The sequence below is a fragment of the Capricornis sumatraensis genome, chromosome 17 (genome assembly GCF_032405125.1).
Source record: "Capricornis sumatraensis isolate serow.1 chromosome 17, serow.2, whole genome shotgun sequence".
Lineage (NCBI taxonomy): Eukaryota > Metazoa > Chordata > Mammalia > Artiodactyla > Bovidae > Capricornis > Capricornis sumatraensis.
Window position 1 is genome coordinate 52,041,043 of NC_091085.1, and position 25,459 is coordinate 52,066,501.

The 25,459-nt window shown below is 59.6% G+C and overlaps 1 protein-coding gene across 3 annotated transcripts; it reads right to left on the reverse strand.

The window, feature by feature from the left end:
• Positions 1 to 1,280: 1,280 nt before the first annotated feature.
• On the reverse strand, positions 1,281 to 24,184 carry ULK1 (unc-51 like autophagy activating kinase 1). 3 transcript variants are annotated; one of them, XM_068990279.1, is made up of 28 exons: positions 23,919 to 24,184; positions 23,487 to 23,579; positions 23,363 to 23,404; positions 15,477 to 15,509; positions 15,136 to 15,172; positions 14,267 to 14,440; positions 14,117 to 14,190; positions 13,711 to 13,812; positions 12,609 to 12,667; positions 12,437 to 12,519; positions 11,943 to 11,993; positions 11,549 to 11,637; positions 10,559 to 10,712; positions 9,807 to 9,867; positions 9,511 to 9,600; positions 8,880 to 9,005; positions 8,318 to 8,466; positions 8,103 to 8,189; positions 7,037 to 7,269; positions 6,185 to 6,378; positions 5,792 to 5,901; positions 5,560 to 5,703; positions 4,930 to 5,123; positions 4,660 to 4,832; positions 4,461 to 4,579; positions 3,961 to 4,118; positions 2,996 to 3,131; positions 1,281 to 2,910 (listed from the first exon to the last, which is right to left on the reverse strand). In XM_068990279.1, exons 1-28 carry the CDS (start codon positions 24,027 to 24,029, stop codon positions 2,855 to 2,857), a joined length of 3,132 nt encoding a protein of 1,043 aa, XP_068846380.1. In that variant the 5' UTR covers positions 24,030 to 24,184; the 3' UTR covers positions 1,281 to 2,854. The 3 variants fall into 3 exon arrangements, with proteins under 3 accessions (XP_068846380.1, XP_068846379.1, XP_068846381.1); XM_068990278.1 differs by having other exon boundaries at positions 7,037 to 7,305; XM_068990280.1 differs by lacking the exon at positions 9,511 to 9,600 and having other exon boundaries at positions 7,037 to 7,305.
• Between the last annotated feature and the right edge of the window lie 1,275 nt (positions 24,185 to 25,459).

Below are 25,459 nucleotides of genomic sequence, written 5' to 3' on the forward strand. Positions count from 1 at the left end.
AGGGATATTTATAGCAGCTTCACCTATAAATACTGACACAGAAGCCAGAGGGCATCCTTTGGTAGGTGAACAGATAAACTTGGTACCTCCAGACGGGGGTATCATCAGCACTGAAAAGAAATGAGCCATCAAGCCATGAAAAAGCCACTGTGAATAAACTACACACTGTGTGATTCCAGCATTCTGGAAGAGGCTGGAAAACTATGGAGACAGTAAAGGGATAGGGATTGATGTTGGTGGAATGAACACAGGGCACAGAGGATTTCTCAGGGCAGTGAAATGATACTGAAACGGTACATCACCGTACACGTATCTAAACCCACAGCATGTGCACCGAGAGCAAATCACAACGTAAACCGTGGACTCTGGGTGATGACGTGTTGATGTCGGTTCAACAGTGGTAACCGGTGAATCCCACCAATGCAAGTTATTAATGGGGCAGTGAAGGGGGCAGAGGGGGAGAGGGAGTAATGTGTGTGAGTTCTCTGTTACTTCCTGCACAGTGTTTCTGTGAACCTAAAACTGCTGCAAGAAATGAAGTCTATTAATGTGACAACAAAATGCCATGGCTGTCTTAATCCTCTTTTGGCGTTTCTAACATACGGGGGAGGCCCACAGAACGGAAGGGGCAGCCTCTCCGCCAGCACGACCCTTCCTGTCTACAGAGAAGGGAGCATGCACTCCAGGAAGCCAGACTGAAGCAGCCCTGCTGGGACCCGGCCTTTTGGGCCCCACCTCCACTTCCTCTTAAGGCTACCTTTCCAGGAACTTTTGTCTCACATTGTGGTTAGCCTCTTTGGTAACAATGAATTATTTTTAACCTACTGAAACAATATGTAGTCTAAAAATGCAAACCTTACCACTCAACAATAGAGAAACCATCCAAATCAAGGATGGGTAAGAAACTTAAAACAGAAAAGATCTAGAAATTGCTGACAGACCTGTGAGAAGACACTCGGGGTCACTAACCATTAGGGTAGTGCAAATTAAAACCACAGCCTCTCACACCCACACAGATGTGAAGCGGGGGACCCTCCTGGCATGGAAATGCTGTGGCTGCTGTTATGGTTTGGCTGCTGATGAAGCCCCAGAAGACTGAGCTCCGCAGCCTTGCCTTGAGCCTGATCCCCAATCGCCAGGTGATGCTGCAGGACATGGGGATGGGGGGGACCAAGAAAGGAGGTGACAGAGCAAGAGAGTGACAACCCATCAGTAACAGCAGCTCAACAAATCCAGACGTTTATTTCCTTAAATTGATATTACACAATTAACATAAAGGTATGTGGGGGTCACACAAAACGTCTTTTAAGGTAGATCAAGGGGAGAGCTGTGTCATGGAGAAAAGGACAGGCTGGCAGCACGCACCCTGTGCCCTGGGAGGCTGGCAGCGAACAGAGCTGCAAGTGGCTACTCCCATGGCGCTGGCCTCCCAGTGGGCCCTGATTCCAGCTGATCATAAAGCAATAAATACGAACACATTCTGCATTGGAGGAGAAACTCAAGTCACTGGTGATGAGACACAAAGGGGTCCCAGGGCTGCTTGCGGCTTTTCGGTCCAAGCACAGAGGCAAGATTTCAAGTATCACCGAGAGAGAAAATGAGGGTCTTCACCTGGGCCTGGGGTGAGACCTCAAAGCTGTGGGTGATGGACTGGGGCCCCCTCTGCATTCTTGTGAACAGGTTTGAGAGGAGTTGGGCAGGGTGGGCAGATCAGGGAAGGGCACCCTAGGGCCTAGATGAGGGCTTTTCCGCCAACCCCTCAAATGTGGCCAGGACCTGGGTGTGTGGGGGGTGACTTGATGTTAAAACCTACTGTGAAAGCTGGACTGGGAGGCTTTTGCACTAATACGGTCATCACCTGCCCACCATCTTCAGGCAGGAAGTGAGGGTGAGGGTGGGGCAGACAGCTAAGCGCAGACCACACGCGCCTAGCACCATCAGACCCCCCAGGTCTCGACATCGCTGCCAAGGCTGTCCCTGCCCTGTTCCCACCCTTTCAAAATGAAACATCAACTCGTATGAGATTTCTTAAAAAAAAAAAAGTTACGGAAAATAAGACACGTTTTAGGAGAAAAATGTGAAAGACTGCAACGTCTGTGCTGGGTTTTGGAAGCTCGGTGCTTCGTACTGTCCGTCCCTAAAAGAACATTTAAATAAGACGGCTGTCTCCCGAAGAGGGTCCCGGGCGGCGGGCACAGAACATGTGCTCGTGGGGCTGTTTATACACGTACATGAGAATACGGGTGTGCACACACGCCTCATAGTGCAACAGCCAGGACCAAGTGGCAGCCCCGGGTCCAGTCCGCCTGCATAAAGTGCTGGGTGATTCACAAAGCTGGGTGGTGGTCTCGGGGAAGGGCAGAGGAGGGAGCCAGGAGGATACACCTTTTCCTGGGTGGATCCACTGGGCAGGCCTGGCGGCTTTGGCTTGAGTGGGCATCATGGTTTCAGGGCCTCTGTCTTCAACATGACAGCCCTGGGGTCTGGGTGGGGTCGGGGGATGCCCACGCATCCCCACCTGCCATCAAGGCAGCTGAGAGAAAACTTCAGATTGCTGGCTGGGCTAGGAGTTCTGCCCGTCAGCCAGGCCAGGGAACTGGCCTATGCTGAGGTTCTGGGTGGGGCCCTCCACCACCCTGAAGTCCACGGCAGAGGAGCCCAGGAGATGGAGATGTGGCTTGAGGCCTGGCTCTGGTCGCTGGGTGGGGAGCCAAGGTCCTTTCCCCAGCACCAGCAAGCAGTGTCAAGGCCACAGGCTTGTCTCTTTTAGCCCGGCCAGCACACTGCTCCCCGCCCCATGGATCTGCAGAGAAGGTCCGGTCCTTTCGGCACCACAGGCCGGGCCTCCAAGAGGTCAGGCACAGATGCCAGTCAGCAGGGCCGAGAGTCTCCGCTCAATGCACAGCTTGCCTGCAGTGAGGGAGGGAGAGAGAGTACCCAATGAGTGGGTGCCCGGCTGCCCCCTCCCGCTCCCCCCAGGCCCAGCAGCACTGACACTTGGCGATGTTCTCCACGTCCGCCTGGTCCGTGAGAATCTGCTGCAGCCCCTCCATGAGCAGCAGGGCCTTGTGGTAGCGCTGGACACAGTCCTCCCGGCGGTGGAACATCTCGTCCAGGGCAGCCGACTGCACCTGCCGGGCAAGGGTAGAGGCTGGGTCTGGCTGCCCCCCAACAGGGTAGGAGGACCCGGAGCTGACTGCCTGCAGGCTGGAGGGCATGAGTGACGGGGCAGGGTAGTGCAGGCACCATCCAAGTCACGTGAGGCCTAAACAGATGCTCGCTCACCTCAGGCAGTCGGGGTTACAGGTCAGACCCCCGAGGGTGGCTAGCTCTGCCCCCAGGTCGGCCACTGGGGAGAGCTCCTCGGACATGGTCCCAGTCACTATCAGTGCGGGCCAGCGATGGCACAACTTAGCAACAATCACCCCAGGAGTTTGGGGATGAGAAGGCAGACTTTTCCCAAATGTTTATTCAAACGTTGCTTTTACTACAAGTGACTTTTTTCAAAAACCATAGATTGCTTTAGAAGCCACTCTTTTTGAAGAGCAAGAGAGGCAGAACACTGAGCAGGGCCCCTCCATGCCGCCAGCTGTCTTCACGCTGTGTCTTCCAAGCTAGATGCCTGCACAGGTTTCTTCCATTGCAGAAGAAACCAACTCGCCTGTGAAGAGACTTCAAAACCAGGTCCCCTGTTTCCCTGGTAAGGAAACTGAGTTTAGAGAGGGATGTGACCAGAGATACACTTGGACAATGGAGTCACACTGTGGGGCTTAAGCTCAGGTGAGCTCTGGGCTCCCTGCTGGGGCTGGAGGGGGCCTGGGTATCACTGGTTGGCAGAGTAGACAGCATGGTGGAGCAACACCCTCTGCAGTCTGGCAGAGCTGTGGCCATCAACCAGCCCTGCCCACTCCTTGGACCACTCTCCCAGCTCCTCCCCACGCGGGGTCCCGCAGGTCGTACCGTCTGCACTGCGTGGCTAAAGATGAGCTTCTCAGCAGTGACGCTCTGGATGCGGTCCAGGAGCCGCTGCTTATCCAGGAAGAAGCGCTGCAGCCGCAGGCTCAGGCTTTGGCAGGACACTACGCTGGTCTTGTACAGCTCGTTCAGTTTCCGCACCACTGCAGGAGGGGGCCTTGCAGCTCAGGCTGACTGCAGGAGTGGGGACCAACAGGCAAAAAGCCCCTCACTCCACCCCCGGGGCAGCTTGCTGACCCCACCTTCTATGCATTCTGCCCCACCAATGCACACTGTGCCTTCCCACCCCCAGACACACAGGGCCCTGCTTCAGGGCCTTTGCACTTGGCCTTCCACCATCCCCCTGGCTGTTATCCCACCTGGGTGGGGCCTGCACCAGGTAGCCTTAGAGAGGCCTCCTGCATCACCTCACCCTCCCTGTCTTCCCCACGAGCTCAGAGCCTCCTGCCCCGACCCTGCTGGGAGCCCAAGCCATCCGCACTCACCTTGCTTCACGGTGGACGACAAGCAGAGCTTGCCAGCCCGGATCTGGTCGATGGCGGTCTGCAGGCCCGAGGACAGGAGCTCAGCCACCTTCAGGTAGAGCACCAGCTGCTCTGCAAAACTGGAGGGCGGCACGGATATGTCAGAGGGGGCCCACGCCCCAGGCGGCCTCCCCACTGGGCACCCGCTGGGCACACCCACCCCCACTCGCGGCTCAGCAGGCTGATCTGGTCGGCCACCACGCTCTCCTGCAGCTGGTCCTCAGGGCCCCCGGCCGCCTCGCTGGCGCTGCCCTTCAAAGCCGCGATCTCTAGGACGTGCTGGACAAAGACGAGCGTGAAGCGCAGGCTGTGCAGGATCTCCGTGTGCTCTTGCTGGGGAGATGGGGTGGGTGAGTGACGGACCTTGACAGCCCCGTGACCAGCCCTGCCCAGAGATCAGGCAGGGCCTCACCCCGGCCTGAGCCCTCACCTCCATCAGGGTCTCCTCGGGGAGGTCGGGGGCCTCGAAGGTCACGGCCCCCTCCAGGTTGGCGGTGACAGGGTCGGCAAAGCTGCAGCAGTGGCCAGGGGCGGGGACCTCAAGGGTGGCCTCACTGTAGGCCCCAGGCGCCAGGTGGCGGGCAGAGGAGGAGCCGGCCGAGCTGAGGGAGCTGGAGGAGCCCACTGTGGGGAGAGGGCTGGTGAGCAGGGTCCCCCATCACGGCTGCCCCTTCCCCACCAATCTTCTGCCACTCTGAGACGCAAAGTCTGGTCCCCACCACCCGGCTCCTCTCTCTCCAGGGAGTAGAGCCCATAGTGGAGGCCTCACCACTCCTGGGCCTCCATCCACTGTAGGTGGAACCCTCGAGTTCAGAGGTTGGGGTTGCAGAGGCCTGTCTGCATGACCTGTGCCCGCCCAGAGGCAGCTCTGAGCCCTAGACCCCTGACCCTACCCTACCGGGAGGACCCTCCCAGGGCCTCAGCATGGGGGTGGTGCCCCGGTGCCCAGGGTTATCATCCCTGCTCCACTGGTGCCATCAGCCACCACCCCTCCTGCTTCCTGAAGGATGGCGTGGGCCACTGACTCACTGCAGCTCTAAGGCCACCAGACAGTTCTCACCTGAGAACATGGTTGTGCGGGGGCCCTGGGGTGGCGTGGTCCCGCTGGGGGGCGAGCCCACTGTGAACACTACGGGGGAAGGGCTGCTGGCGCCCCCAGCGCGAGCTCCTGGGTGCAGGTTCCCTCCGAAGCCAGCAGAGGGCGCTGGGGGAGTGAGAAGAGGCGCTCAGGTTCCTCTCGCCATGGCCCCCCCACTTCCCAGAGAACTCCCCACTGGCCCCCTCTGGCGCACCAATCTCCATGGGCTTCTCCTGCAGGCTGTCCGTGCTGCCTGAGTCGGGAGCCTGCGTCCCAAACGCAGCCTTAAGGAGCAGATCTGTGAGGCGGCCAGTGCTGAGGGACCTGCAGGGCGAAGGGTGGTAGAGGTACCATGAGCCGCCCTGGGGGTACCAGTCTACCCACTGCCCAGGGCTGGCCCCCTACACCCCACAAGCAGGGCCTGGGGAGCCTCACAGCCTGGTCAGCGTACCCAGCCCCGCCCATTCCAGGCAGTTACTGTCACCCATTGAACAGATGTGCAAACTGAGGCTCAGAAGTGGTGGTGGAGGCAGTGAGGTGCAGGCAAACAGCAGGCAGGTTGGGCCTCACCTCCCCAGGCAGTGTTGGGGGAATCCTCAACACTCACCTTCCGAAGGGGCCCTTGGTGTCCTCTGTGGGCCGCAGGCCAGGGCCCAGCTGCTGTCCCTGGAAGGGCCCCGCCTCAGAGAGGTCGGGTAGCGTCCGGTTCCGTGGTGGTGTCATGACAACGCCTTGCCGGGCCAGGAGGGTCAGCAGGTTCTGGGAGCTGGGGGTCTTGGTGAACTCGAATGCGGGCACAGTCTAGGAGGGGCAGGGAAGGTGCTGAGAATGACCTGCTTGGTAACGCTAACATCCTGACAGGCTTAGCAGTGCTGGCCTGAATCTGCAAGGCCCCATACCTCCGCAAAGGCCCAACCCTCACTGACCCAAGTCTTCACAGCAAAGAAGTGAGACTTCTGTGTGGCTGACTCTGTCCTGTGCTGGAACAAAGGCACACATGCAGACATGTACCACACCAGGCACACATGTGTGCACCTATGCCCTGACACAGACACCATCAGCTGGCTGAGGTACTAGCCCCGCTTCACAGACAGAAAAACTGAAGCAAGGGCTGAACTAAGTCATCTGCCCATGGCGGCAGCTTAGGTTCTCTGGTGCTCGGGATGCTGGACCGGGGTCAGATACTTCCCATCAAGGGCCAAGGCCTTTGGGGCCAGTCTTCATCGCGGCACTCCGCGTGTAAATGGGGAGATTTATGGAGTCAGCCACCAGCCAGGGCAAAAGATCTGGGTGCAGAGGGCAGGCCCGGCTGTCCTGGAGCATGCAGGCTCACCTCCGGCTTCTGGGGACCCTCATGTCCTGCGGGAATCCCACCAGGGAGAAAGCCCAGTGGCCCAGGCACGTGGGACAAGTACAGCATCCCTCCCACCCAGCCCCTGGAGGTCTGGGGCCCTGATACCTTGGTGGGGGAGCCCAGGATAGGAGGCAGGGGGTTCCGCTGCAGGAAGTCGGGCAGCTTGGGTGAGCCACGCAGGGGCCGGCAGGATTGAAGTCCGTGGGAGGGCTGAGGGGGGCTGGCCTGCGGGTGGCCGAACGCTACCCCCAGTGGGTCCGTGGGGGGTTTGGGCAGCTTGGGACGGACGACATGCAGGTCGGACAGGTTGGGGGCGCTGTGCAGGCGGCAGCCCAGCCCTGTGGTGTGGGGAGAGTGCTCAGGCGCAGAGGAGCCTGGGAGGGGACAGGATGGGCCCAGTCACAGCCGTCCACGGACGCCTGGACAGGCCCACACCACCAACCAATTGTGTATGAAGGCCCCCAGTCTGCTCAGGATTCCCTTTACCCTCACAGTCACCCAAGCCACACTGCACCCATGCTTTACTGTGTACCTGGAAATAGGCACAGACACTGAGACACCTGCCCAAGGTCACACAGCATGACAGGAGTATGGGCTGAATTTGAACCCCGTAGTCAGCCTCCATAACCTGAAGGCTGGCGCTTGTTAAACAGTCTTATGGAATTTTCTTTCTCTCTTCACAACTCATAAGAAATGATGATTATGGGGGCTTTCCTGGTGGCTCAACGGTAAAGAATCTACCTGCCAAAGCAGGAGACCTGGGTTTGATCCCTGATCCAGGAAGATCCCACGTGCTGCGGAGCAACTAAGCCTGTGCATCACAATTAATCAGCCTGTGCTTTAGAGCCTAGGAACTGCAATTACTGAGCCTGTGTGCTGCAACTACTAAAGAGCCTGTCCTCCGCAACAAAAGCCACCACAATGAGAAGCCTGCACAAATGCTCACCACAACTAGAGAAAAGCCTGCACAGCACCATAAGACCCAGCATAACCAAAAATAAAGAAATAAAATTATACTTAAGTAAATCTTAAAAAAAACAAGATGGTTGTGGACAGGAAGACAACCACTGTTCTAAGCAGTGACAGGCCAGCCCAGGGAGGTCAGCCCAGCTCCTGTGCCCCTCCCCAGCTCCACCCTCAAACCCATCAATCAGGCTGGAGCTGCACCCACCTGGACGAGGGGACCTGCCACCCCGCATCTCAGATGCTTGAGGGGAAGGTGCTCCGGTCCAGCCTGGCCGCTCAGGGATGGTTCCGACTTGGGGGAAAGAGAAATTGCCAGGGTCAACATGTGATGGAGAGCAAGACCCTCCCCTGCCCCAGGGTGGAGACACCCAGTCCCAGCTCAGATGCTGGGTCTCCCAGCAGTAGAGTATATAGGCTCACCCTGGGGAGACGGTGTGTAGGGCCGGCCCCCACCCAGGGACAGCTTCCTGGCCAGGGCGCCTCCGTGCTCAGCATGGGACGGGGGTGATGGGCTGGCCCGTGCAAAGCCCAAAGGACTGGTGCTGCCTGACCTGCGGATGGCAGAGGACCTGGGGACAAGCAGGTACAAGGTGTGAGGTCCCCAGCCACGCTCAAGGGCCACGAGCATGCCACACTGTCTGTCCCCCTCCATTCAAATAATGGGCCTCACCAGGAGCCAAAACCAGTTGGGGGTCCCCGGTCCCTGCCAGGGTGACTGCGAACTCAGAGGGGTTTCTGGGAATTAATTTAAAAAGTACCCCTTCCCACTCTCTTTTGGAACCTAACACAAATCACCATCAGTTTTATAAACACAAGCAGTCACCATACAGCTAGAGTGCCAGAAAGTCCACGAAGCAAGTGGTGGCACTGACAGTTACGCAGTGCTCAGCCTGCACAACTGTGCTTGAGAGATGGCCCTGCACCACCCAGGTGGGGTCCTTACCACAGACGAGCCTGGCCAGTGAGGGGGCCCTGCACTCACCGCGCTGTCTGATACTGCGTGGGTGACTGCAGGTTCTGCTCAATGCGCTGGTAGTTCTGCACCTGCGTGGGGACTGGGATGGGGACAGAGGCCCCACATCTGCTGCTGGAGAACGTGCCGGTCCGGCTGTGGTGGGCAGAGAGAGGTCGGGGTCACTGCAGGCGGGGCACTGGGCTGAAGCCCAGGCCCAATATCCTGGGACAGAGGCCACTGCAGCCACCTGCTTCCCTGTCTCCGCACATGGCCACTACCGCTTCCAGGGGCACCAGGGCTCTGTGGGCACTTCCTCCCCGCTACTCTGCACTCAGGTGGCTTCTGGTTGGGACCAGCCAGTGGGAAGGGGACAGAGGACAGTGAGTGGGCTGCTCCTGTGGGCTCTGGGCATACCTGCCCCCGTGGCCCTACAAGCTCGGGGAGCAGGGCTGATGACACTGGTCTCTGGCAGTTTCTACAGCCCCAGCCCCAACCTTGCATCCTTCCCACCACAAACCCTCCCTTCCGCCGGACCACCCATGAGGGGCCTGGCAGCCTGCCCAGCCTCTGGACATGACGGCTTCCTGCATGGCCCGGCTTGGCGCTGGCTGGCGTCCTGTGACGCCAAGGGAAGCCTAGGTGGCCCCGCCCCACTTACCCTGAGGGGCTAAGGGAGCTGCCACAGGGCGGGGAAGGAGACGGGGTCCGGCCACGGCTGTCCAGGCCTGCAGAGGCTGCCAGCGAGCTCCTGCGGACAGGGCAATAGGCAGCCCCCACTCAGGACAAACGTGCACATGGACTCTGGTATCACCCTCAAGACTCCACCCTGCACTGGGCACAGCAGACCTGGCCCTGCCCAAACTCTGACCCGGAGCGTCTAAAGATAACCTGAGAGCAGGCGCTGCCCTCCCCGCAGAACAGGGGGCAAGGGGCACGGGGCTGGGGGATGCTTACCCACTGCACATCAGGCTGTCCGGTGGTGGCTTGGCACCTGCTGCCTCAGACACCAGGTCACCTGTGGACAGGAAATGAGTCAGGTTGGACCTAGACACCTCCTCCTGGGGTGGTGGGGGCCATGTGGGGCCCCAGCGCTCTCCTGTCCCTGTTCTGGCACTCACATTGCCACCTCCCTTTGCCTGTCTGGACTCAGGGCTCTAAAGGAGACCCTGGAACCTCCCCTGCATACCAGCCTTCAGCCAACCTCAGGCCGGGTGTCCACACCTTCCAATCTGGGTCTGCCCCTCCTCCCAGATCTTCAGGTTCCCACCTTCCCTCCTGCTGCCTCCTCCTTGCGATGCCCTTGGCTGGGTACCAGGCCCCTCCTCTGCATCAGAGCCAAGCTGACAGGCTCAGGGTGCCCCACTGGACACCAGGGCTGGCTCCCACCCAGCCCCATCTCAGCAGTCTTGGTGGCCAGGGCCAGCGAGAGACACGCCAGCATCTAGGGTCAGGAGAGGAACTGAGGACCCCAGGACAGGGCTTTGGAAGGGCTGCAGGGCATAGGCTATAACTCAGATACAGATGGCCAGGTGCTCTGGACGATCTGGACACTCCGGGGCACAGGCCCTGTGCATGGCCAAAGGCAGGACGCAGCTCTGACTTGATGACCAAGCGTATCTGGGGTGGGAGCTTCCAAGTCCCTTCTTAGGGGTATGTCTGGCACATCTGCAATGAGCCCCCTGCCCACCCCGTGGGGGGGCCCTTACCTGGAAACTGGGCCGGGACCATGACAAAGTCGTCGGTGTCACAGGATGAGTCCTTGCTGCTGCCGCCTGAGTCCCGGGAGCCTTGCAGGAAGCCGGCGGCCTCGGCCGGGGAGGTCAGGGTCTTCTGGAGCTCCTGCTGCATCTCCCCCAGGGACTGGGGGTCAGAGGGAAGCCCGCTGAGACTCAGGCCCAGGGCCTGGGGGAAGCGGGGCTGCTGGGGACGAGGCCAGGGCTCTGCATGATCTTCTCCCCACCGCGTCACGCCTCGCCTGTGACTTCCCCACAAGGACAGTCATCTCACAGAGCCACCTGCCCCCCAGGGTGAGGAGGCGCTTCACTCCCACAAGCTCCAGGGAGAGCCCCTTTCAGGCGACCCTCCACTTCTGCCTCCGTCCTGTGGAGGGTTGTACAGTCTGGCACACTGGGGACAGGTACAGGGGGCAAGGCTGCCTGTGCGCAAGCCCTGTGCCAGGCTCAGCAGACGGGGCATCAGAGAGGTGTTCTCTCCGCCACCAGTCCAGCCCTGGTCCCTGCCTAGCAGGACGGACAGATGAACAGGTAGAGGTTCAAGTCCCAACGCCCCCAACCCCGCGCACAACCTCGGCAGACCTCACCCCACCCGTGCTGGGAACGTGGGCTGCAGGAATCAGATCCCAGGACACAGGGACCCCTGCACACAATCCTGCCCGGGGCCCCTGTCCGTGTCCACCCATGCACAAGAAGGTTCAGAGCTGATGCAGCCCACTGACAGCCATCAGGTCAGCCACCGGGACACGAGCGGAGGAGCCTGAAAGGGGACTTCACCCACTTCTACCGCTCCACGTCCACACACAGAACGTGTAAGTCTGGTGTCATCTCACCAGACTATACTGCAGAAATAAATGTGGGGGCCTGGCTAGGACAGAAGCCCCAACAGGGTTCCTGCAGCCGCCTACATGCCCCAAAGCCGAGGGAGAGGAGCCCGTAGCCCCGACCCTGCACGTGACTCACCGGTGGGGAGGCCAGGTGTGAGGTGGAGCTGCTGCTGGAGCTGCTGCCAGACCCTGAGCTCGGGTATGAGGGCACGGGCACAGGAGGGGCTGGGGGAGGGTGTGGGTCAGCGCACGTCAGCACGGGATGCTCCCCGGGCCCTGCACACTCCTACCCTGCCCATGACAACCCCACCCCCTCCAGGACGCCAGGGAGAAGACCTGTGCGAGGCCCCTGCCCCCACCTCCCCAATCCCACTGCACCAAGTCAGCTGAGCTCAAGCCCACTCCATGGCCTCGGGGGTCCCTGGGGACTACAGACTGGAGCAAGACTGGGGAGCTGGAAGTGGGCGTGGGGCTGGAAGCCCATGGGGAGAAGGGAGGCACAGGAGTCCTAGAACTCTCAGGGGACTCACACTTCTTCACAGCGGCACTGGCATCCAAAAAGGGGTGATGGAAAAACTCATCTGTAGGAGAAAAGTTGGGCCAGGGCTCAGGAGGGTCCGACACCAGAACTCCCAGGGTGAAGGCTGAGCCCCCACCATCCCCTCCTGTGGGCCTGAGCTCCTGCAGGCTCTGGCCCCTGTCCTGGCTGCCTCACACCAGGCGCGGGGGAGACAGAGCCCCAGCTGGCAGCTCTTGAACACATCTGGCACCCCTAGTGTGGTCCAGGCTGGCTCCACCCACCCTTCCGACAGTTCCCAGCAACGCTGCCTGTTGCACAAGTGGGGGTTTTTCTATCTGTGCAGCTGGGAAAGGAGCTGTGGGAACGGGGAAACCCACTCACTGTGGCCACAGGGGACCTGGAAGCTGGGGGTACAGGATGAGGGGTCCAGGGCCAAGAGCTAGAAGGGCTCCTGACCCCCGGGCCTGTCAGAAGGAGTAGGGGGACCGGGAGGCCGGCACTCACCGAAGTCCATGCGGTCTTTGTGGTTGCGCTGAAGCAGAGCCAGGAGCAGCTGTCTCAGCGGGGCTGAGGTCTCCCGGGGGATGCTGGGGGCACAGAACACAGCGTTGACAGGGCAGCCTGGTTGGGGCAGAGAGGAAGCGGGCAGGGGTCTGCCGCCAGGAGGGGCACTCACGTGGGGACCAGCGTCTTGTTCTTCTCATAGAAGAGGCGGAGGTCCTGGGGACTGCTAGCCTGGAAGGCGGGGACAGGGGGTGAGGAGTGAGCGCCCACTCCACCTGGCCACTGCCCACTCTGCGCCTGACCCTGAGAGGTCCGTGGTCCAGCACTGCCAGCCTGTCTGTCTGAACACAGAGCCCTCACATGCTTCCAAGGAAGGGGCGCCCCCTCTCCCCACTCAGGCTGTGGGAATCGCAGAGACCGCACAAAGGCGGAGGCTGGGGGGCCCCAGAGAAGGTTGCTGGGCCTTCCCCCACCTGCTGTGGATGACTTCTGGGTAACTGCTGTAACTGGTTGTTTGCTTCTTGAAATTGAAAAGTAGCCCATGCTCCAGCTCCAGAAGAGGGCCTGAGTAAGTTCGCTCCCCAAGTGGGCCCTGCCTCCCTTGATAACACATGGCTGGCACATGCGTGTTCATTAATCATTCACTGAGCCCTGCTATGTGCCAGGCACTGTTCCAGGCACGAGGGTACAACGTTCCCAAGGCCTACCTGCCAGCCAGGGACAGCCCTGTGCTTGCCCACATGGGGAAAACGGTAGGCAGGAAGGGGTGGAGGGAGTGGGGGGTAGAGGCTGGCCTAGGTCACTGGGCAGGCACAGAGGCTCTGGGGCAAGCTGGTAGCAAAGGAAGGCTACCAGGTCAGGCCAAGGGGTCACTGCAGGACACGTGTTTGTGGGGTGGGCTCAGACACATGGGCCCTCTAGGGTCCAGCGCAGGACAGGCCACTGCCTTCCAAATGTAGGGTACACCCCAGAATTTGGGGTCCTGGTATCAATATCTTGGCTCACTCTGGCACTAGAATGGGTGGGAGGGAGGCCGTGACACTTGGTTCAGACATACACATGGACATACACAGAAGTGCTCCAGAGCCAGTGGAGACTCCTGCCTTGGCTCTAAGCAGGATAGGCCCCTGAACTGACTGCACAGTGGGAAGCTGGGTGACCATGTCATGCAGGTGGAGGGAAGGCTGCAGGACTTTAACGACCCACGACTATGGCAGGCTGCAGAGACAAGCACGCACACACCTGCAGTGGACCCCTCTGCCCTGGGCGCTCACCTGGAACGGCGCCTTCCCTGTCAGGCACTGGTACACGATGGTGCCGATGCTCCACAGGTCTGCCTTTCCGTCATAGTGCTGGGACATGATGACCTCTGGGGCCTGCGGGGCGTACAAGTTTGTATGGCGAGCATGGACACTGAACTGTGCTGACCAAAGCCTGCCTCCAGCCGGGCATCAGCCAATCAGAACAGACACCAGCCAGGGGCCAGTCACACAGACACGAGCGAAGTGTCAAACGCCAGAGACATGGTGGGGAACAAATGGTATATCCACGTGGGCTGCCACCCAAGGTGAGACCACAGAATGGGGCTCAGCTCTGGACACGGGAGGGAACCCTGCCCCCGTGTGGATGGAGGCCCCCTCTGACAGGACAAGGCAGCAGGGGCTGTGGGGAGCCACCTACCATGTACATGGGGGAGCCACAAAGTGTGGCTGCCATCATGTTGCTCTGCAGGTACCGAGCGAAGCCGAAGTCGGCTGCAGGCAAGGAGAGATGTGTGAGGGGCGTGGCTGAGGCCCCTGGGCCCCCTGGGCCACAGCCACCCCACCTCACCAATCTTGACCCGGATGTTGTTGGGGTTGGCGCGACGCCCGCCAGGGTTGGATAGCAGGATGTTCTGGGGCTTCAGGTCCCGGTGGATGATGCCCTTGCTGTGCAGGAGCCGCATGGCGCCCGCGATCTGCTGCAGGAAGAGCCGGATGGTGTCCTCGCTTAGTGTGCGCATGGCTGCAGGGAGACAGGGTTCAGGTGGGCACAGCTCGCCCAGGCACCCAGAGTGAGGGGCCTCCTACTGCTCCTGTGGCCTCTGAACCCATCCTTCACACTACCTGATCCTGAGCTGCTCCGGTGTCCCCTCCCCATCTGCCAGCTCCATGGTGTTGCCCAGCACACCCTGCCCCTTCTCAGTTTAGGACCACCTCTCAACAGCTTCCTCCACCTACTGCTCAGGGTAAAAACCATGGCCAGTGGCTGCTTGACAAGCCCCAGGTCCAGCTTTAAGCAGCGAAGGGCTCATCCAACAGGTGAGAGAGTAATTCCCCACTTTCACCAGGACCCTGGGGAGGCCTGCCCCCTGTGGATAGCCAGGGATCTCTGGAGTCCAGAGCACTCAGGACAGGCCTGTCTCCCGCAGAGCCACCAATCAGTGGCCGTAGGGACACCCCACAGGGCACCACATCCCAGCAGACTGAATAGAGCCCAGCTCAAGAGTGACCCTTCCAGACCAAGTCTGCCTGCAAGGCCATCCTTCGTGGTTTTGACATAGCATGTAACCCTAACAGGGCTTCAGTCACCCTTCCATCCTTCTCAGCAGGCGTCACCACCATTAGGCCTAAGAAAGCTCGTTCACACCAGGCCACCTCTCACACTGGGTCAGGGTGAGCCTGAGTGCGCAGCCCATCCAGCCACGGGTGTCCACTCACTGTGCAGGTAGTCGGCCAGATCCCCGCCGTTACAGTACTGCAAAAGATCAGCCACATGTCTTGGTCAGCTGCCAGGAGAGACCCTGCAGCCCAGCCCAGGTCTCCCCATCACCCAACTCCAGGACACCTGCTCCGTTGGCACTTGGGGCAGACGTGCCTTGCAACTCTCAAGCAGGTCAACAGGGACGCTCACCACCCCTTCAGCCCCTGCTGTGGCCCCTGGGCTGCTGGCTTGATAAGCCCACAGACATGAGGACAACTTCTAACCCCCAGATGACAAGGGGCCTGAGAAACAGGAGGGCCCAGCCTCCCGGTCCTTACAGCTGGCCGCCAGGACTCACCTCCATGACCAGGTAGACGGAATTGGCCATTTCCTGCAAGATACAGAAGAGGCAGTGAGAGGTGGTGGGGAGCATGCCCTGCCCCCCAGTCTAGCAACCGTCTGGGAAGCCCGACTTAGCCCCAGTGTGACCTGGGTGCCCGGCCTCTGCAGCTGCCCTCAACATACTGCCTGGGCTCAGGCAGCAGCTCCGGGGGTCATATCAGGGCTCAGCCAGTTGGTTAGTGACCAGGACATAAGAACATCTGAGGGCCAAGTGAGCTTGAGTGACGGGAGGAGGAGCAAATCATATCACACTGTTTCTCAAGGCGGGGAAAGGAACTGAGGTCCCAGGAGAGATGTCAGGGCTGGAGTGATGACCCCACTTCCAGGGAGGGGCCCCAGTAACCCCAGGACTCCAACAGGATCAGGGTCAGCTCCAGCCCTGGGGTCCTGACGGGACTTCCTGTCCTATTGAGTAGCGAGTTGTGGCCGAGTAGACCCACCAGGTGGGGGATCCAGGCCCGCATAAACGACACAACTGGGGTATGAGGGCCTGTCTCTCGGGCCAAGGCAACCACTCCTGCCTTCAGACTCAAAGATGCCAAGAGGATTACAGGTCAGTGCTGTCAGCCCACTGCTAGCCAGGAGCAGCAGGCCAGCTTCCGGCTCAGCCCTTGGCCACCCATGGCCTTGAGGAGACACTGGCATTCTTGGGTGGGTCCACACCTGCAAGTCTGAGGGGCCAGTTGCCTGGGCCGGTAGGGAACCCCACCAGTGTCCCCACGCGAGGTGCCCTTGAGATCCCAGGTCACCAATGAGGAAACAGGCTGGAGGAGCCAAGTCTACCAGGCAGGTGTGGACCTGAACTCTCTGCTCTCCTGCAGACCGCTCCCTCCAGTCTTCCCCAGGTGGGGTTTTCCCTAACTGCGGGGGCTCTGCCAGCCAAGACAAGGTCCCCAAGCCCCTTCAGCACCAGTACGTTGCAGGGTCTTGGAAACCAGGAAGAGCCCCTCCCGCCAACCCCCCCCCCCCCCCCCCCGCTGCAAAATCAGTAAGTCTTCATTCCTCATCAGCACGCTATTCCCAGGAACTCCAACTTCTAACCCACCCCCGACCCCCATGCAAGGGGCAAGTGTGTGAGCTGGCCCTGTAGCTCTCAAGGCAAGAGGGGAGCCCCAAGGGGGAGGTGGCTGCAGGAGGGACATGTCTCAGTGGCCTCTGGGGGAAGGCACCTGAGGCCCAGATAGACCTGACCCCTCAGCAGCGGGCCACCGCCTTCTACCCCTACTCAGATCCCAGACATGTCCCCATTCCCACCCGGCAGGACAGAGGACCCTGACTCAGTCACCCTGCCCCCAGGAGGTTGGTTCCGGGCTCAGACCCACATCAACGGGGACACAAAGCCACTAGTGACACCCTCTGTGTAAATGTCAGTGCCCTGTAACAAGAAAACCCCTCTACCCCGCCTCCAGAGCTCTACCAACAGAGGGCCTATGGGTCTGGCATGGAGATACCCCAAGGAGCAGGGATGAGGTCAACATGGAAACCTCTTAGAGCTGGCTGGGGCCCGGATCAAGCCCATTTCCACATGTCCCCACCCCGCCTCCCCAGGCTGGTTACACTCTGCGTCCCAGCAGGCATGCAAGAAGCCTCCAAAGTGCCCAGCTGGGGCTCCTCCAGGAGGGGGGCAGGCGCTGTCCACAGAAGTCCACAGGGGCCCTGCCCCTCCCCCCAGGAGTGACAGCGTGGGAGCTGCCTGCAGGCCCCGCCCTCCCAGGCCAGCTGTGGGCAGAGATAACTCAGGGTAGGGGCGGGAGGGAGTCCCAGGAGGTCACACGGGGACTGGTTGGGGGAGCCCAGGCCAGGGGGGAAGGCACACAGGGAGACAGGGGGACAGAAAGAGGAAGATCACAACAGAGGAAGACACATGGAGGCTCAGGAGCAGAGTCGGAGGCTCCCAGCAGAGGACCCAGCATAGGATGGAGGGAGGGGCCAGAGATAAGGACCCAGAAATAACCCCGGAGATCGGAACACCCACTCCCCGTGACATCCAGGCCACCTGCTCCCTCACCTGCTGTCACCCTGACCATGGCCACCTCTGCAGATGTGCTGAGCAGGCTCCCAAACTCACTCACCAGGGAGCACCCTTGTCTCAAGTGGCCCAGAGGCTCGGCCCCTCGCCTGGGCCATGCAGCCAAACGGGCAGCAGAGCGGGGACTCAGGGCCCCTGCTTCCCAGAAAAGCCAACTCCCCCACCGAGCCAGGGACCGGGTGACAAGGACAGGAGACGGATGCAGCATCCATGCCCAAGGGGTGTCTGTCCCCAGAGTCACCCAGGCCTGGCAGGAACGCTGCCACCACCATGCCTGCTTGGGGATGAGGGGCCTGCCAGCTGGTAGATGCACCCATCGTCCCCCAAATCTGGGTGCATCCACCACACGATCACCTCCTCACCAGGATGTCCCTGTGGCCTCAATGACAACATGCTGTCTTTCGCACCCAGGAATCCACGGGACCCCCACACCCACTGTACCTACTCCAGCCAAGGAGCTTCCAGATGCCAGGCCAGACGCACTCCCTCCCTTGTGCCAGCCCACAGGGCCCACTGCCCTGGAGCTCGTAGGCCTGGGGCCTGCCCCATACCCCACAGGTCCTACTGGGCATAGAGGATCAAGGGTGGGGGGTGGGGGGAGTCGCACCCACCAAACCTCACCACGTGGGATTCAAGCCTAGCGTCAGAGGGCCTCTTAGGCCAGGACCTGTCTCCCTGCCAGTGGTATCACCTTGTAAGGCACTAAACCAGCCGGCTGGCACAAGCCTCGGCCATTCCCTGAGGTCAGGAAACATGCCCAAGGCCCTGCCACCCCTCATGCCAACCCCAGGCCAGGTCCAACAACAAGAGCCCCAATGACAGGGCCTGCAGGGCCCCCAGTGGAACACTTTTCCAAGGAGGCTGTGTGCCCAGGCCCTCCTGCCACCTGGGGCCTCACTGGGCGTCCCCCACCACCCACCGATCCCTGAAGACGACGACTCTCTGGGGCCCCTGGGGAAAGAGAGGTCAGTGCGGCCTCGAGGGCACAGCTGGTCAGCCCCTGGCAGCCTGCTGCCCACCCAGAGCCTGAAAAGGTTCTGCCCCGGCCTGCCTCCTCATGAGCTAAACTTGGTCTTCACAAACTCCCCCAGGAAGTGGGGACCAAGTGGGCTCCAGAGGGCAGGCCTCCTCCTTAGGGGTCAGTCCAGACACCCGACTGCTTCCTGGGGCTGCAGTGATCGCCGGAGCAAGAGAAGGTAGGCAGATGAGCACTACCAGCCATATTCTTGTCCTCAGGGGTCTGTTACGTCATTAACACAAGAATACATACATACACACACACACACACACACACGCACGCACGCATGCATGCACGTACGCACACGCGGCTGAGGACACACACACATGCGCGACTGAGGCGCTGGCCCGCCCAGGCCCCTGGGTTCTGCAGGGAGCACACCGGGGCCACCACCTCCATCACTTCAGTCACCCCCAGGGCAACCTGAGGACTGCGCGGGTCCCAGTGATGTCCTCCTATTTGAGGGCAGAGAGGTCCTGCAATTCTGCTTCTCACACAACTGTCGAGGGAGGGGAAGTGCTGGGTACCGGAGTCTTGACCACCCCACCGTGCAGCCCCCAAGGCAGGGGGCGGTGAGCCCCAACCTGTGTGCCTGAGGTGAACAGGCAAGACCTTCAAGGCGGGATGACACGAACCCTCTCTCTCTCTCCATGGTGCTCCCACAGGCCCTGGGGACAAGGTTGGCCTGGGTGTCAGGGCCAGGTGTCCTGAGCAGCCTGGCACGGGCGCCCAGGCACGTAGGAGGCTGCCCCGCCACAGGGTGCTAAGGTGCTTTGCTTAATAGGATCCGAGCTCCCGGGCTGGGCCGAGCCCACTCTGTCTGGTGATCCTGGGCTGGGCCTGGTGGGCAGGTGGGTGGGCGGGCACTGACCTAGTTACCTCCTGGGGAGTGGGCTGTCTTGGCTCCCAACAAGGTGGCAAAAGCCACAGCCAGCGTCAAAGTGCGGGCCGCCCACGGGAGCAAGGCTGCTCCCTGCCCCCAGGCTGGGCTCTCCTGGACAGCGCCCAGACAGGAAGGGATGCCCGGCCCCACCCTGAGGAGGAAGGCCCACCCTCCGTCCTCAGGGAGCCTCCTTCAGCTTCTATTGTGTGCCTGCGGCTCCCGGGAGGGGGAAGGGGAGGCTGGCTGCTCTCTCCAGCCCCCTTCTTCCCACATGCCGGGCCTGCCCCTGGTTCAGGAAAAGCAAGGACACTTCCAGAATGGAAAACACGGAATCGACACGGTCGTCCCTGGGACGGCCAAGTCCACTCACTACTGAGCCGGGGCTCTGAAGAAAGCAAGGCCAAGGGCTGCCACTGTCCTCAAAGTTCCCACAGGGAGGCAGACCAACCCCCCGCCACCCCCGAGGAGGTGTCCACCAGCCCAAAGTCACAAGAGGCTGGCTCTGTCGGCCAGGCTGGCGAGAGTGAGTCATCCAGCTGTGGGAACCAGCCAGACGGCGTGCGGGCCTCAGGAAGGCCCTCCTCCCAGGGCACGCTGGGTAGGGCTGGTCCCCAGATTCCTAGGATGGCTGCTCTCCCCAGAAAGAGCACATCTGGACACCACACAGCAGGCTAGCGTAAGACCGAGGGCCTTACCCCTCAAGAAAAGGCCAGGGCTCCAGGTGCCTCCGCACAAGTCTGCAGAGCACCACCCCATCCCCCACCCCACCCCACCCCCACCCCCGCCGAGTGCCTATCACCCACCCACCCACATCAGCCTGGCCTGACAACAGTCACTATTCCATATGGCCCCAAAACAAAACCACCTCAACAGACAAGAGGCAACCTGAGGGGGAATATTTGTAAACTATCACAGAAGGGCTTTCCTTAATATATAAACAGTTTCAATATATAAAGAGTTCCTACAAATCAATGATATTTATATAGCTCTTACTAAGTAGCAAGTACAGGTCTAGCCAGGCTTCCCAGGTAGTACTGGTGGTAAAGAACCCACCTAGTATAGGAGACATAAGAGACTTGGGTTCGATCCCTGGGTTGGGAAGATCCCAGGGGAGGAGGGCATGACAACTCACTCCAGTATTCTTGCCTGGAGAATCCCATGACAGAGGAGCCTGGCAGTCCACAGTCCATAGGGTTGCAAAGAGTTGGACATGACTGGAAGCGACTTAGCACGCACAGGTCTAAGCACTCAATATACATAGACTCAAGTTGTCATCACCACCACCCTACGACACAGGTGTACTGTAAAAATCTCCAATTTTCTGGGTAACAGAGAGGCACCAGGAGGCTGAGTAGTTTGCCCAAGGTCACACAGGTAAGTACATGGGGGAGCTGGGCCCAGAAAGGCAGTATGGCACAGGGCCCATGCCATTCACCATCATGCTGTCCGGCCTTGGGAATCACAAGACCTACAGGAATACATCCCTGGGCAGGAGGCATTCCTAGTGTTCCTGGGCACAGGAGAGATGCTGAGCCTAACTCAAAAGTGAAAAACAAAACCATACGAGATGCCATTTCCCACCACTCAGAGTGGCCAAGATGAAACTCTGATAACAGATCTCCTGGCAGCAATGCGGGGAGACAGGCCCTCTCACAGGCAGCTCTGCTATGTCCACGGTCCATCCTCAATGGACCACAATCTGGCAACTGTTCCCAACTAAAATACGCATCCTCTTACTTCTAGGAATCCACCCTGCAGACACATACACATGGCAAAGGTGAATCAAGGAGAGTCACCACCACACTGCTGACATGTCAGAATCCCAGAATAACCCCATGTTCCATCAGCGGCGGATTGGTGAGGTCAACTGTGGAATATGGGGCCATGAACGCCCCACAGCTGCAAATAGCACCCACAGCCACAATCATTAACAACACTAAGACACACAGTGCTCAGTGCTTACTGGCATACCAGTTTCAACCAAACAACTCCAGACTCTGTTTTACAGAGAAAGAGATGGAGGCACAGAGAAATTAAGATACTTGTCCAAGGACACACAGCTAGTTTAAGTGGCAGAACCAGGACTGGAACTAGGTCACCTAGCTTCAGAGCTGGGGCTCTGAATCTTGCAGAAGGAATGGGGGATAATTTTCCTGGGAGGAGAGGGGATGTCATTTCTCACCTCGGGACTGAGACAGTTAACGTGGAGTGACACAGACTTTCTCCAAAACATACACTTAAGCAGAAAATACCATAGTAGAACAGTGAATGGTGTGGCAGCAAGGTCAGTGAGGACGTGTCCTGATCCCAGTGAGACCCTCTGGGGGAGATGGGCTCACTGGGACAGGCGTGGTAGAGTCACCTTTTTCCATCCCCGTTCTGTACTGCTTCTTCATTTTTGTTTTTTAAGTCAAATCATTAATTGCTTTTTAAAGCCATGATTTCCTGGGTCCCATGGGTGTCTCAGTGGAGAAGGTAATGGCAACCCACTCCAGTATTCTTGCCTGGGAAATACCATGGACATAGGAACCTGGTGGGCTACAGTCCATATGATTACAAGAGTCAGATACGACTTAGCAACTAAACAAAGCATGTCTCAGACTGGTGTCTAAGGACTTGGGGAGCCACCTTACACTTCGAGGGCTGAAAGCACAGAGCCCCAGGTGAGGAGCCTGGAAAGGAGAGGCTGGCTAGCCCCGAAACACTTCCTCCACACAGGGGAAGCCACAGCATTGCCAGCCCTGGAGGAAGTGGCACTGCCCACAACCAGGTGTGTGGCCCAGCCAGGATGGGAAGAAGGGAGAGAAGTGTGTATATATGTGTGCGTCTGGGGCGGGGGCAGGTAGGGAAGAGTGGGAGAGGAGGAAGAAGAGGAGGAGACAGGGGCCGCCCTCTTAGCCCCAGGACACAGCTTCCAGGCACTCGCTCTCGCTGTCACATTGGACGTGGGCCCTCCCCAAGTCACCTCATGTCATGCCACAGCACCCAAGGCCACAGCCCAGCTCTGAAGGGGGAGGGAGAGGACAGGGCAGGAGGGAGGAGGCCACCAAAACACAGTCGGGCTGGGAACTTCCCCTCAGCCAGGGGCTGGTCCCATGGCCTCAGTAAACAGGTTTCAAAACCATTAGTCAGCACTTTGGCCCTCAGATTTGCTGCCTCAGGTTCCTCGGTCCCAAACTGGGTCTCCAGGGTCTCAGACCCGGGCCAAGGCTGGGCCCCACCGCCAGGCCCACAGGCCAGGGGCATTGGGGGAAGCTGGCCTCAGCTTTCTGGGCCAGCTAGGCCTGGGGTAGCCTCATCAGCTGGGGGCCGGCCTCCCTCCTGCCTCCTGCCTGGGTGGCTGGCCCCAACTGCCAGCAAGAAGGAATCTCCCTTGGCTCCTCCCCTCCCCCAGTCTGACGCAGGGAGACACTGGCCAATGCCAGGCCACTGGAGTAATGTCAACAAACAATCGGTCGGCCCAGACAGGTGGTCCAGGCCGGCGGGATAAGCCTGGTCCTGGGCTGGGGACAGGACTCACCTTCTGGACCACTGGGTCCAACACCTCTGGAGGGCCACATAGTAGCCAGACCTCCCTTGGTGGAAAAGTGCTGGTGCCCGTGGCGATTAGGGGGCCGGGGAAGGTGGCAGCTCTCCCAACAGGCCCAGAGGAAGCCCAGACACAAGAACTGGACTGAGGGTGGGGTCTCCAAGGTCCCATCAGGCCTCCAACACCCATCCAACAAATAGGGGTGCCCAGCTCCTTCCCCCAACACGAGATACGAGATGCTGGCCTAGAACAACCTACTCCTGACAGGGTCTCCAGCAGTTAGCTGGCCTGGGAACGGGAGTCACCAGGGCCTGAGGCTGCGCTGGGGCCAGCCTGGGGGGAGCACACCCCCTCCCCACCACAACCACAGCCCCAAGCCTTACCTGAAAGTCGTACAAAGCCACGATGTTTTCATGTTTCAATTCCTAGGACAGAAAGCCAAGTTTCCGGTGAGTGAGGTGGACTCACCCACCACCCTCGCCCCTCTGGCTTCTGGTGTCGGCTCACCTTGAGGATTTTTATTTCTTTCCCTAGGAGAGTCTGAGACTTGGCGAGATTCTTCTTATTAATGCACTTGACGGCGACCTCCAGGTCGTGTTTCTGAAAACGAAGCGTGGGTGTCCCTCAAGTGCCGAGAACCTGGCAACCCCTTGAAGGCCTTGCCCAAGCCAGGTAAGCACCTGGCAGGTCCCTGGAGATGACCGGTCAGGAGCGTATGAGAGGGATATGGTCCCGGGGTTGTGGGGTGGAGATGAGGGGACGCCTGGCTATGTACGTGTGGGGCCCCCGGCGGGATGAGGGGGGTCTCCGGGATGTGGAGGTGGGGACGGGGGGGTGCCCGGTGGTAGGGATAAGGGGGTCCCTGGAGCGGAAGCTGGGGGCCCCCGGGGCGGGGGGCCGCCCTCACCAGGGCTCTGCCCTGGCTCGCCTGCCCCTCACCTCGCGGTGGCGCCCCTTGAAGACCACGGCGAAAGCGCCGTGCCCAATCAGGTCCTTGCGCGAGAACTCGAACTTGCCCACGGCCTCCAGGCCGCCGCGGCCGGGCTCCATGGCGCGGACGGGGCCAGGCAGGCCGGGGCTCAGGCGACGGCACAGACCGGGGGCGGTAGGCAGGGGGCGCACCCCATCGGGCAGCCCGGGATGCGGACGCGATTCGACTCCAACCCGGTCTCGACCCGGGCTCAGACCCTAGCTTCGGATCTGACTCGGGCTCCGGCGGGGAAACAAAAGAGCCGCTGCCGCCGGGGCCCGGAGCCTGAGACGCCCGCGCAAGCGCATTGAGCGCCGGGTGGGGCGGAGCCTGGGGGCGGGCCTGTCCAGGAAGGGGCGGGGACTGGTGCGTGTCTGGCCTAGGAAGGGCGGGGCCTGGCCGGCGGCCGCGCTTAGTAGGTGGTGGCGCCGGTTGTGGGGCGGGGCCATAGTGGGCGGGTCTTATTAGGGGCGGGACCTATCGGATGGTTGGGCGGGGACAATAACGGGCCCTCCCCCTTGGGAATGGCATGGGAGCTGCAAGCCTGGGCATAGGCCAAGGTTGGTCCTCCAGCCAGTTCTCATCCAGCAGCCTTGCACTACGTCCTTTGTCTGTGCACCCGAGTGGTGCACATGTGCCATAGTCGCCATTAATACCTGGGACGTGTTCTTCGTACCCCAAGGGCTGGGGATTGGATAGAATAAATTATTCGAAAAACAACTACTGCATTGCAGGTTAAGCATTTAAAATTGTGCTCAACAGTTACAAACTTTTCCCCAAAACTGCACCAAACCGAAGAAATAGCCCAGAAGTCCTAAAGGTTAGGTCAATTCTGGTGCATCTTTTCTACGGAATAATACACAGCAGATTCTTAAAGGCAGAGGTGGTCAGATAAAAAGTGCTCCAGGACTTCCCTGGTGGTTCAGTGGTTAAGACTCTACCCTTCCGCTACAGGGGTATATTCCTGCTGGGGGAAGATTCCACATGCCATGGATCTTGGCAAAAAAAAAAAAAGTGCTCCAAAGTATAATTCAATGAAAGCAAGATTTTGAACAATGGATTGGTCACTGTCATTTTAGAAAGTCACTGGAGAAGGAGATGTGTATACAATACCTGCAAATGTATACATATATTTGTAAACATATATAGAGGGCTCTCTAGGTGGGACAGTGGTAAAGAATCCACCTGCCAATGCAGGAGATGAAAGAGATGCAAGTTCCATCCCTTGATCGGGAGATCCCCTGGAATAGGAAATGGCTACCTGCTCCAATATTTTTGCCTGGAAAACTCCTTGGCCAGAGGAGCCTGACAGGCTATACTCCACGGGGTCACACAGAGTCAGACATGAAAGCGACTGAGCACCTACAGGTATAGGGTACTTAGTACTATACGTATGTATATCCAGCACATTGTATAATTTATAACAGCTAACTGTTGCTTACCATATGCCAGGCTATTGTCTTTTTATATATTAATACATTTATTCTTCACAGCGATTCCATGAGGTGCT

Excerpts from the sequence above, each read along its gene's own strand:
- ULK1 (XM_068990278.1), bottom strand. The coding sequence starts at position 24,029 with ATGGAGCCCGGCCGCGGCGGCCTGGAGGCCGTGGGCAAGTTCGAGTTC. Across the intron at positions 12,520-12,608 it reads AACAAGACGCTGGTCCCCAC|CATCCCCCGGGAGACCTCAG; the intron begins GTGAGTGCCCCT and ends CTGTGCCCCCAG. Across the intron at positions 2,911-2,995 it reads CGTGGAGAACATCGCCAAGT|GCAAGCTGTGCATTGAGCGG; the intron begins GTCAGTGCTGCT and ends CCCTCACTGCAG.